This window comes from Mobula birostris, chromosome 10, assembly GCF_030028105.1.
Source record: "Mobula birostris isolate sMobBir1 chromosome 10, sMobBir1.hap1, whole genome shotgun sequence".
NCBI lineage: Eukaryota > Metazoa > Chordata > Chondrichthyes > Myliobatiformes > Myliobatidae > Mobula > Mobula birostris.
The window spans coordinates 122,428,567-122,441,579 of record NC_092379.1 but is presented as its reverse complement, the minus strand read 5'-3'; the positions used below and the strand labels follow the sequence as shown (position 1 = coordinate 122,441,579).

The 13,013-nt window shown below is 35.2% G+C and overlaps 1 protein-coding gene across 6 annotated transcripts in view; it reads right to left on the bottom strand.

Annotated features, from left to right (window-relative positions):
- The window catches only part of atrx (ATRX chromatin remodeler), a 202,025-nt gene that overhangs the window by 124,703 nt on the left and 64,309 nt on the right, over positions 1-13,013 (bottom strand). For all 6 annotated transcript variants that reach the window (XM_072270906.1, XM_072270902.1, XM_072270901.1 and 3 more), the window contains 2 exons: positions 1,916-2,046; positions 313-495 (listed from right to left, as the gene is read on the bottom strand). In XM_072270906.1, the coding sequence (XP_072127007.1) occupies positions 313-495; positions 1,916-2,046 (314 nt within the window). The remainder of the gene's footprint in view (positions 1-312; positions 496-1,915; positions 2,047-13,013) is intronic.

Genomic DNA, 13,013 nt, shown 5'->3' with positions numbered 1-13,013 from the left:
GTCTTTCCAATATTTATCCAAAAAAGGGCAAGACCAGAACATACGAATCAAGGAAGCAACTTCAGAATGACATCTATCACAAATAGGGCTTATATGAGAATAAAAACAAGCTAATTTATAAAAGTACATAAAATCATAAAATTTATCATTTAGCAAGAAAGAAGCAGATGTGGAGGTTCCCAATAGGAATCATACTAAATACCAAAAACAATTCAAAGACAGTAAATCAATGTATTACAGTGCATTCAGGGATTCTTGCTAAAATACCATGACCGCAGCGTTTATGATCTATACAAAATATCATCCATTTACCTTTCCTTCTGTTCTTGCGTGTGCCCTCCTTTACTCCATCTTTGACTTTGCCTTTCTTTTCATTTCCAGATTCACCATCACTCATTGAGAGTTTATGCCTCAAGAGCCGATGCCTATAACGTGGCTTCTTTGTCATTTCAAAGTCAGAGTCTGAATCCGAGTCAGCTTCAGCTTCCTCTTCATCTAGTTTAATTAAGCACAAATTGAAAACTAGATGTTACTCAAAAGTCACAAACAAGAGAATCTGCAGATGCTGGAAATCCGAGCAACACACACAAAATACTGGAGGAGCTCAGGAGGGCAGGTAGCATCAATGGAAAAGAATACAGATGACACTTTGGGCCGAAACCCTTCAGCAGGGTTTCTGCCTGGAAACATTGACTGTACTATTTTCCATCAATGATGCATGGCCTGCTAAGCTCCCCCAGCATTTTGTGTATGTTACTCAAAAGTATCATTTTGGGTTTAAGTTATTTATTTCAGTCTTAGTCTCATTTATACAGTTATTATTTTGTTTAGAATTGTCAAATAGAAGACTGTTGTTTGTGTTTTGATTGTGATCCAGGGAGTCAATTAGTAAATCTTTAGTTTTCTACATTTTAGTCCATTCAACTATGTAGGCTAGGTTCAAAAGAAAATTCTCAAGTAAAGAAATTTTACGGTAATTATTAACCTAAAAAGAAAATAAAAAACAGAAAGAGACAAAAATCAAAAGTCATATAGTCAAAGCGTAATTCAGCATGGAAATGGGCTCTTCGTCGCAAGTGATCTGTGCTGACCATAGCATCCTCTCTGCTAGTCCCAGTTGCCCAGGTAGAGCCCAGAATGCTCCGAGCCCTTCTCCACATACTTATCCAAATGCCCCTTAGTGAAATGCTGCTTATTCAGTTCAATTTCTAACTCTTTCTAAAAGTCATAGGCAAATTTTAATATGTGGTTTTAATTCTAGAAAAAAAGCAAGCCCATATTTAATTTGACATTAATCTTAAACCTTTTAAACTCTAAATCAAATGTCACTGAAATGTGAAGAAATGCTGCCCAATTAAAATAGCCTACATTTAAAAAAAACATGCACACTAGTCTCTAACTCAGCAAGTTGCAGATTCATGAGCCGATCCAAAAGCAAACATCCTTTTCAGAAAGATATTTCAATATAGTGCTGAGGAACTGCTTAACTGCTGGTAGTTACCACCTTACAAACTTGAAGGCACAATTATGATTGTAGACCACCTTATAGAATTGCTGAAATGAGAATTTGCCTTGTATCACAAATAACTTCTATTAATTATAACAGATCAGTTTCCTTGAGAATTAGCTTGAGAATTTTACGGAATTTGTTGCGCAAAAATTACACATTGATTTTTACAATTTAAAAGCTGCAAGACATTTTAGGAATTCCTGAAAGGTACTTTATAATTTGTTTTCGTATGTACCACTGTTAACTTGTGTTGTCAAATGTAGGACTCTAATGTAAATACAGTATTTTGATATTTTATCTTACAAAGCCTATTACTAATGCAAAAACACTGAGAAAGTGGTACAAATAACCCATGTAGGGCTGAGTGAATATTTAGTACAATTCTTGATCATTTCTTTTGCTTACCATTTTCTTCATCATCTTGTTCATTCCTTTGGTCAGATTTCTTCTCTTCTTCAGATTCTTCCTCTGAAGATTTATCATCATTAGATGATAAATTTGCATTTATTTCTGCTAATAGCATCTTCTTGGCAATTCTGCCAAAAGAGGGGGGGAAAGGTTGAAGATATTACACTGAAACCTACATGAACAGTACCATTTAAACAGTTTTTGTAACTAGATTATTTTATGTGTGAAGATTCACATTAAATCACACAGTTAACTTTCATAAATTTAAAATTTTAGATCAGGAATAGGGGGCTGTGGTGAATGCAAGCAATTTATTTGAACAGAGAATAGATTTAAATATTAGACAAATTCAAATACACTTATACTAATCAGTAACAATTCTTGTTTAACTCAAGAAAAAGTAACTGTCATTAAGTATTACCCAGCAGCGCCTGATAGCAATAAGATCCAAAATCAAAATGAGAAAAACGTTCTTCAGGGTACTTATGTTTCATGACTTATATGAAGATATCAAAATTTCACCAAAATGATTATCCATTATGTAAACATTATATTGTTGCATGTAAAATATTTTGATATAATCGAAGTCAAACATTTACATTAACTAATTTAGAATAAACAAAATTAAAGGAAGAACATTAATGTTTATTCCGAAACAGTGCAATCCCACTCTAGTCCTTGTCTTTCCTTTTCCAGTTTCATTCAAGGCACATTTGACTTACAATATTTTACCAGTGCTCATGGCTACACAATTAGCTTAGAATTTGATCAATTCACTATTCTCATTGTTCTCATTTTTTAAAAAATTCAATGAAGCACATGAATACATTATTTATAAATTTAAAAAAGTATACCCTAGAAACCAAACACTAAAAAGGTGGATGGCAAATGGGAAGTAGTGCCAGTAACAAGAAAAAGAAAAGGCAAGGAAAATGCATGAATGAACTTATCAAGCAGTTTACTGGATGCTCAAGTTACCCTGAAAAACTACACAACCAATAATGTACACTTTTTTTAAAAGTGCAGGTAAATACAGCAATGTAATTATGAAGAGCAATATCTCACAACCAATGAATAGAATCATTGGTCAATTTATAATTTGTGAGGGGACAGAAACAAAAAATGGTGGTCAAGAATTTTTTTTTACTACCTCATGTATTAAGGGATCTTTAATATGTTCCAACATTAATAAAACAGTTCAAAGAATGCAGTTCTGCCAGGAATGCACGAAAACACAGGCAATGGTTATGTACTTAAATCTTAACAGCTTAACTGAAAGGGCAGAGTACTTTCAACTGAGTTTTTTTTAAAAACTGCAAAAGGATATTGCAAATAATCCTAACTTAAAAACGTACTATTTCAGTCTAGTTTATCTAGATAATAAGAAATTGCAGAACGGAGATAGAGGTTTCTCAATGCCTCACTGCACGAGTTATGAAAGGTTATCAGGCAGGTCCAGCAACTAATCAGGGAAGTTAACAATATTATGGTAGGGGAATTGAATTCAGAAATAGGGAGGATTTTCTCCTGTTATTTGGAACACTGATGAGACCACACCTGTAGTACTACACACACTGCTAAGTCTCCTTATTTACAGAACAATGTTTTGGCATTAGAAGTTCAGGACAACGGCTACTGGACTCACACTTGGAATGTGCTAGATGGTTTATGAGGAAAGGCTGGATATGTATCCACTGGGATTTAGATGAATGACAGAGAACTTGACTGAAACAAAATCCTAACGGCCCTTGACAGGAAGATATGGACAAGATGCTTCCTTGTGGGAGAATCTAGAGACAGTGGTCGCTGTTTAAAACAGAAAATAAACGTTTACCTATTTAAGACAGATAAAAATAACCCCAACCCCAAACAGAAGTATTATAAATCCTCAGATTTTTTCCTAAAAGGATGGCAGATTCTCAGTTCTTTTTTGAGCAGTAATCAATACTTTAGAATCAAAGTGGTAGAAGAAAGATCACAGGGTGGATGTGGTGTAGAAGTTACAATCACATCTGCCATCATTTTATTAAATATTGGAATATGGCCAGATAACCAAGACCATCAGACCATAAAGCATAGGAGCAGAATTTGGCCAAGTGCCCTAACCTTGTTCTTAAATTAGCAAGCGTTCACATTCCAGTCCAAAGAACAAATTATACAAAAGAGAATAGCTTTTTTAAAACTTAAATCTAAAAATAAACTTAAGACAATGCAGGCACTGTCACAATACAAATCAAAATTGATTAAGAAAACGGTTCAATCTTTCCTCATGCAGTGTCTTTAAATAGCCTCAAGAGGGAGTCAAAGCTCTAGCAAATAATGCACTTCATGCTCTGTAATGTGTTTCATTACACCATCCCTTCATATCACTCATTCACGCTTTTGTGTAAATGTGTTATACGATTTGAGTATGGTAAATACTGCGGTATTTCTAACCACAAATCTATTGCTAGCATTATACAGTCATAACCCGTAGTTGTATTGGTCCACCATTTCCTCACGGACCGTCAAGTATCCATTTACACAAAACCTACACCGATCTCATTATGTTCTCCATACATTCCTATCAACTAATTTAGTGGCAAATTAACCTTCCAACACATCAGGATTGGGAAGAATCATAAAACCGTAAGACAGAGGAATAGGTTTAGGCCTTTAACCCATTGAATCTGCTCCACCATTCAATCATGGCTGATTTATTTTCCCTCAACCCCATTCTTCAGCCTTCTCCCTGTAAAATGTGTCACCCTTACTAATAAGTAATCTATCAACCTCAACTTTAAATATCTGGCTAAAGAAATTCCCCCTCATCTCTGTTCTGAGGGGATGCTCTTCTATTCTAAAACTGTGCCCTCTGATCCCACTATCAGAAACATCCTCTCCATTCTGATTTCAATGAGATCCCACCCCGCCCCATATCATACTTTAAATTCCAGCAAGTACTGGCTCAGAACCATCAAACATTCCTCAAATATTAACCCTTTCATTCCCAGAATAATTCTCATAAACCTTCTCAGGACCCTTTCTTCCAATGCCAATAGATCCTTTCTTAAATGGGGCCCAAAACTGATCACAATACCTCAAATGTAGTCTGACCAATGCCTTATAAAACCCCAGCACTATTGTACATCCTTGCTTTTATATTCTAGTCCCCTTGAAATGAATGCTAACACTGCATTTGCCTTCCTTACTATCAAACTCAACGTGCAAGTTAACCTTCAAGGAATCCTGCACTAAGAATCTAAAATCCCTTTGCATCTTTGATTTTATGTATGGCAAATTGTCAAAGGGCTTATGAAAAACCATGTAAACCACATCCAGTGACTCTGTCTATCCTGCCTGGATTTTCTCAAAGAATTCCAACAGACTGTTCAAGTAAGGTTTCTTCTTAAGGAAACCAGGCTCATATAGCCTATTTCCACATGTGCCTCCAAGCACCCCGAAACTTCATCCTTAATAATGGACTCTAACACTTTGTTAATCACTGAAATTAGGCTAATTGCCTATAATTTTCTGTCTTCTGTCTTCCCTTCTTGAAAAGTGGAGTGACATTTGCTATTTTCCAGTCCTTTGCAAGCATTCCAGAATATATTATTCCTGAAAGATCACGAAGGATGAAGCTACATTAGCTATATCACTGAGTCCTCCAATATAAAACAGAGTGTTATTACTCTTTTTTCAAATTCATTAATAGTTTAAATGGTGGGGGCCAGCTAAATTACATTCCTAACGTCTGTCTACCTTCACATGCTTATCATCATTCTTCAGTTGGCTTCTGCACGTTTCTATCAAATATAAATAGGAAGAATTCTGCTTTCTTGCATGCATCTGGCACCATAATAATCTATTTATTTTGAAATCAAAGGGACCACTTTTTAAAATCTGTCCCTAGTGCTAGAGTTTTTTGCTTTATGTTGGGGAGATATTGCTTATTCAACCATGCAGGTTAGCAGATTAACCACAAATGTGACTTTAATTGTTCTTTTCTGTTGAATTTTTCCCAAAAATGACACTCTTCATACTCAAATCAACTCAACCAGTACTCTCTTGTTTTGCTTTCCCCACTAGAAAGAATTCTAATCTGAGCAGCTACACCCTGCAGGAAAGAATCACTTCACTACTTTTGTTATAAGACAAGCTATAAATTGTCTGTACGCTTTTTATCTCTGTACCTGTTTTTAATCAACCTTCTTCAGCCTGAGGATACTTTCCCTCTGCTACAAGCTCAATATTCCACATAATCCACTGCCAACGGTGAGCACCTAACTTTTGTTCGGTGTGACGATATTTCTTTGCAGACTCATGCTTTAACTTACTACTGCACTCAAATGATAATAATATTGCATTTTCAGTGCTAGTAATCATGAACCTTCATTTTGTGGTTCCACAGAACATCTTTTATATTGCACACAATGGTGAAACAAAATATCCAATTCTGTGCAGGATTGAAAAATTCCTCTCAAGCTATCGAAACATCTTTAACATAATATGGGGCTGTATCTAAAAACTATTAAACCCAACTTTACAATCAATATATTTGCACTGATATCTATGTGTGCAGGAAGGAAACACTTAAACCAATATGCTACTTGCACACTGAGTTAGCCCTTCAAAGATAGCATTCTATGAGACAGTAGCCACACAAATTTTCTCTAGACACTAGTAATTCTAAGGGCTCAAGTGGACAGATCATATGACCATTTTCTTCCGTTAATAGTGGTATTACAAATTATTAAAAAAATAATTTTTAGCACTGAACCACAATTTCAATCACTTGTGCACTTTGTACTTTGTCTGTGATTTTCTCAAGGATGCAAAATAATTTAATTCAAAAATCTTAATACTGCAAAGAAGTCTTTAAAAAATATGAAGGAACAGCTCCAGCAACACAAAACTAATTTAGGGGAAATCAAACAAACAAGTGATTAAAAATATCCCAACCACTGCTTCAAAGAAAATAGGTAGTTAACATTCCAGATCTGCTAACCAAGGAGTGACACTCAAACTGCAGATTATCAGCCACCAAATGATATGCTGCGAGATGTCAACATTTAAAAGAAATTACTGCCACTGCACTGACTCTCAACTGATTTGCTAATTGACCAGATGTACTTGCAGTCCCAAGGCCAATCTCACTTTTTCATTCAATCAAATATATCTTGATACATGTATTAATATAAATACCATGATGAGTTTTGAAATCACGCAAGGAGTTCCCTATGATGCACTACTAGAAAAAAAAGCAGCCTGGCTTACAGAGCTACACCATGTGATTTCAAACCGATCTGTTTGTAAGTATCAATACTTTTAATGTTTCCTTCAGGTATTTAAAGTTTATTAATGCCACTGTGTTATTAACGTTTGTTAATAATAGCACTTATAGAACATAGTGAGGCATATTTATAGTTGTTTTAGGGATTCATTATGTGCAAAGGAGAGGGCTTAGGTAGCATTCATGGTTTTTAACATTTGTGAGAAGTATGTACTCCTCTCGTGGATAATGATTAAACGTAATTCTATAAATCTATCACAGAGGAATTCATTATTTATTAGTGAAATTAAAGAATCCACATTTAGAATTGTGCGAAGATGAGTTGCTGCATAATAATACAGAACTAACCACTGCATCAGTGTTAACTGATAATCTTGATAACCAAGGAACACTAATGCATGCAGCACCTTAAATCAAGAGAGAGATCTAATTACTTAAGTGTACACCTGAAGATCAAAATAGCCGAGTTTCCTTTGTCTTATGCTTTCTTTACTTACACTGTATTAAAGTGTGATGATGGGCAGCATCTTCTGGTCTTCTGCATTTTCCGATTCCTGAGTTGGCCATCATACTGAAGCTGATACTTTCACTTCAAGTCAACTAATCAGCTGCTTAGAACCCAATCCATGGTATATACTGGGCAACAAATGTTAGTTGTCACTCTTCAGTCAATTGACCCAATCATCGTCCATTTGGCTTCAGGTTCATTTACGCTCATCAGGTAGCATACTGTGCATTTCAAAAATCAGTAAATCTGTGCAAATTCCTTGTGAATCCATTACACAAAGGCCAAATGTGCAAGAAAGTGGAAATATGGTTCCCTTCCCTTTCAACCATAGGAGTTCAGGAATGCAAGTTTGACCCACAGATGAAAGAGCAGATTTCTTTCTATAAATTTTCTGGAAATGATGCAGCAGCCAAGATTAGTGCCAAAGTCCTCATCTTCAACACAAGCTGAACTGAAACAATTTTTTATGGGTAAAACCTCTGACTATAAAAGTAATTGCTTCAGATCAGATTCAATCAAGTTCTGCCACTCTTAATTTTTTAATAATGTGCAACAAAAAAAATGCAATTTAAGCGGCAAATACACAGCACAATATACAAATATTGAAGTATCAAAGAAATTCACTGGAATTACTTGACAATAATTCAATATGCATAATTCAAACTTTCAACTGCTTGTGTAAAATGCACTGCCTAAAATGTGAAATTGTCTAAAGTTTTAATCACATGCTGAAATGATGAGAAATTAAGAACTGTGAAGTACACAACCCTCTTTCCTGCATTTCACCATGGAATGATTATTTCACAAGAGAATTATTTTTTAATCTTGGAATTATACAAATGTACAAAAGATGTCATATATATCTGATATTACTGAATCAAATACAAATTCATTTTCCAAGTTTACATATCTAATCTTGAAGTTTCACCAAGTAATACAAGAAATCAAGAAGCACAGTAATCTGCACAAGGCAAGGCAATAAATTATGGTTAAAGCTATATTGCCCCAGAAAAATGAGAGAACTGAACCACGAGAGCACAACCACTTCAGGTAACCACTGTAACAGAAAATAATTGCTTGATTGCGTACTTGATAAGAACATCAAGCACTTCATCACTCAATTATGATAAAGTGAAAATAAATTTCTTGCATTTTACTACTGTCAATTTCAAATTTCAAAGTAGACCTTCTAATGGAAATCCTGACTTACAAAATACTTAGTCACTACATTGTAATATTCAAAATATGAACATTGATGAACTTCGAATCATGTATGCAGAACATTAAAAGTAAATCAGCTGAAACCGGTATGTTCTGTACTACATTTTCACCAGTCCAAGTGTGTAATATTTCAATCAACCTTTACAGTCCTACAGCTCTATTCAGAAATTTGAATTTAGAATATGAAACTCAAGTTTTAGACATATCTGAAACAATCTTTGAAGTAATGAAACTAAGAGATAAATTTTGTACATTGAGAGGGCAAGAACCAAACTAAAGTGAAATAATTTTCTAGGTGAAAAAAAGTGTTGTTCTGAAGACTTCAACATTTTTTTTAAATTCTGAAATGCATGCTTTTTCTAGTATTTTCCATATAAAACATCTGAACATAATTAGGGAGAAATCATTTGGAAGTACTTTAGGGCCACCAAGACTCATGATAATTTAGTTTTAGTAAATGTAGCATGCTAAGCCATAGGAAATAGAACCATGTTAGCTTGTATCTCCAGCTTTTAGTGGTAGCAGATGAGCAGACAATGAATCATTGAATATTGCAGCAGTGAACCAAGACATTCACCTCAACACTAAACTTTTCTCCATTTAACTTTTCAGCAACTAATTTTCTTTAATAATTTAATGATTTAATCAATAATCTGCAATTCTATATTCCAACCACTTGAAAAATTATAATACTCTTTTCCAATGCTCGCATGATAAACTTAATAATATTCTACCAACTAATAAAATCAATTTATACTTAATTGCCTTAGCTCAGCCCTCAGAATGCTTCAATTCTTCAACAAACTTAAGACTTAAAAATTATATTTTTTTCAAATCTTTCACTCATGGAATAACCAAAATTTTAAATACACCTTGATCATAGTTGGGTCAGTTTTCTCTGAGTGCTTATTGATCTCAGAGTAGTCTCCACTCAGAATCATTTATTTTCCAGTTAAGTTATATACTTACAATTGAGCACCATTTTTAAAAAAGGATTTAATGATTAAATTTAACTTACAAATATTTTAACAACAGTCTGTGTTTCTATAACACTTTCAACATCACAGTGTTTCAGGTAACTTGTCAAAAGAAAAGCAACTCTGACAAACCTTTATGCCTCTAGCAATTCAAATGCTTATCTATCTCTCCACAGATAAAGGCAAGTTGTTCCCACTATTCCTTCCCTACCTGCTACAAACTTACTTCCAGGTCTTAGTGACCCCATCTTTCTTTTTCAAAATTGCTTTATCTACAGGAAGGATGCAAGGCATTTCAGTACTTGCAGACTTTGAAGAAAAAATTCTGAAAATGCCAAAACACATCTAATTCTATTAGAAAATCAAGTCATCAATATTTTTTGCTGGAAATTAACTATGCCAAGATTGAAACACAAAACATTACTTGATGATAACCCTCAACATTGCTTGTGGACAACTGAGTGTCATCTCAATCCACTGAACAGAATGAGGTGGTAGACACTGCATTGGGGCACAATACCACTGAATTCCTGAACAAGTTGGGAAGAACTCATTTAAGGTCCTCTTTGGTGAATTCAACAGTCAATTGTAACAAACCAGTATAAATTGAGATGGAGCTTAGGAGACAATGGCGTCTAATGGCAACTCCTCTGCTTGCATCTTTGGAAACAGCTCTACTTCTATTTTTAATATCTCTATTTTTTCTTTCAGGGTTCTTTTGAAGACCTTGACCTGGAGTTACATACTGACTTCAGTTCTTTGCGGGAATGGAACCCGCTGTCAGGGCTCATGACTGGCCGCTTTTCGATATCCCAAGGACGTGGCCGAGAAGATGAGCTCACCTTTGGAATTTCGAGATTTCGTGACTCTGTAGGCAGGCTGGTGCCTCTGTGTCGTGGGAGACGGAAGGTCTCAGGCTGTGTGCAGAGACCTGAGTTCTTTGGGCACAGAGCTCAGAAAAAGCGACGCAACAGACTTTTAACATAGTAAATCAGCAAGTTGTTTGTTTGTCTCACCTCTTGCTGTGAAACGGGGACAACTCTTTTTCCTTTATTAGGGAGAGGGGGAGAGGGGGAGAGGGGGAGAGGGGGAGAGGGGGAGAGGGGGAGAGGGGGAGAGGGGGAGAGGGGGAGAGGGGGAGAGGGGGAGAGGGGGAGAGGGGGAGAGGGGGAGAGGGGGAGAGGGGGAGAGGGGGCACCTGTGGTATGTTGAATTACCAGGTGAATGAGAAGTTTTAGGGGTACTGCAAGTCTGTGTCTTTACTGATGCTCTGCTGCATGCTTGAGTGCTCAGTGGGGAGGGAAATGCTTTTTTTTTTGCTGTTGGGGGGGATCGTTGCTTTGCTGCTGCCTACGTGTGGGAGGGGGGAGCTGGGGGAGGGGCTTTGTCATTCATTCTTTGGGGCACTCCTCTGTTTTTGTGGATGGTTGTGAAGATAAAGAATTTCAGGATGCATATTGTATACATTCCTCTGACATTAAATGCACCTTTGAAATTCATGTGGATGAACACTGCTTATGCATTACTTCCAGTAAGTTCATTAGTGTCAGTTTTAAGATTGTAATACTCAAGGTAAGTAAACAGTACCCTGCCTGCGGCACAGTAAACAGTATGACACCACTAGTCATAAGCTGCACAAGTACTGAATGAAAAGTAGGCCTTTTGGCCATTAAGCTCACTTCACTATTCAATATGATCACAGATGATCTTGCATTTTAATTCCATTTGCTGCCCAATATTCACAACTTCTAACAAAACATAGTAAACCGAAACGAAGGAATACAAATAGGGGGCAATATTCTTTTGTCGAGTTCCAATACATTAAATTCAACTATGCTGCTCATTACCTAACCTGTTTATATTTCGTACTCATGTACAAAATTCCAACCATAAAGGGAAATAATAATTTACTATATAAATGTCTACATTTTTACCAATTTATGTATCCTCTTAAACTCAGAATACAAATGACTTTTGACTAACTAGACGAGAAATTTAAATTGAGGGAGGCTGAAAAACATTTTAATGTAAAGGGCAAAAAAAATTCAATTAAAACCTAATCTGAATGCATTGCTATATATATTATTGCTAATCTAAAACTGAAGACAGCTTTGGCTCAATTCAAACTCAGCGTACGTGAAAGCATGCAAAAATGCAGCATCCGTCATTAAGGGTCCCCATCATCCAGGAAATTATCTCCTCTTATTGCTACCAAGGTGGTGAGATAGACGTCTGAAAACACACTATCAATGGTTCATTAACAGCTTCGTCCCGTTCACCATCAGATTTCTAAATGGACAGTGAACCCATGAATACTATCTCAATGTTTTTCCCTCTCTTTTTGTACTATTTATATAATTTAATTTTCTTTTTTAATATATACTTATTAAAACTTAGTTTTTATTATTATATATTGCAATGTATTGCTGCAAAACAAATTTCATGACATATGCTAGTGATATTAAACCTGATCCTGATTCATGATGCTATTTTTAAGGGAAGTGCACATTCCCTTGCAGTGAAACTAGTGTTTGCCAATGACAAGACAACCTACTTTACCCTGTACCTGTATTCATTCACTGCATACCATTAAGTTGTTTGGCTTATCTATAAGCTGGGATATAATAAATCTGTCATATATTGAAAAAGTTCCATAAATCTTAAAGTGCAGGATATTTGTAACACAAACATCAAAAAACTTTAAATTCTTGTTTATTATAGTGAAAAATAGTATGAGTTTGTTCAATCCTAAATTATGCACGGCTGGTATGCATGAAAATTTGCTTTAAAATTTTCAAGCCATCTCTTGTGAACGTCATCACTAACAATTCAAATGTGGAACTCAAGTTAACTTTTATCTTCACAATGTTCTAATCAAAATAAATGAATTACAGCAAAGTGTATTAAATTTCATTTACCCACTTGATTTAAAAAATCATCTATAAAATATTTGATGTTAAAACATTAAAACAGATTATGCTGTGGAAGATTTTTAAAGTTAGGTGTACAGTAGGTTGAATTTTGTGATATTTATGTTCATTGATTACATGCAAATGACATTGCATGATTCAGCTAAATATTATTAAAACTCTGCTGAAAAAATTAAAATGTAAGTTG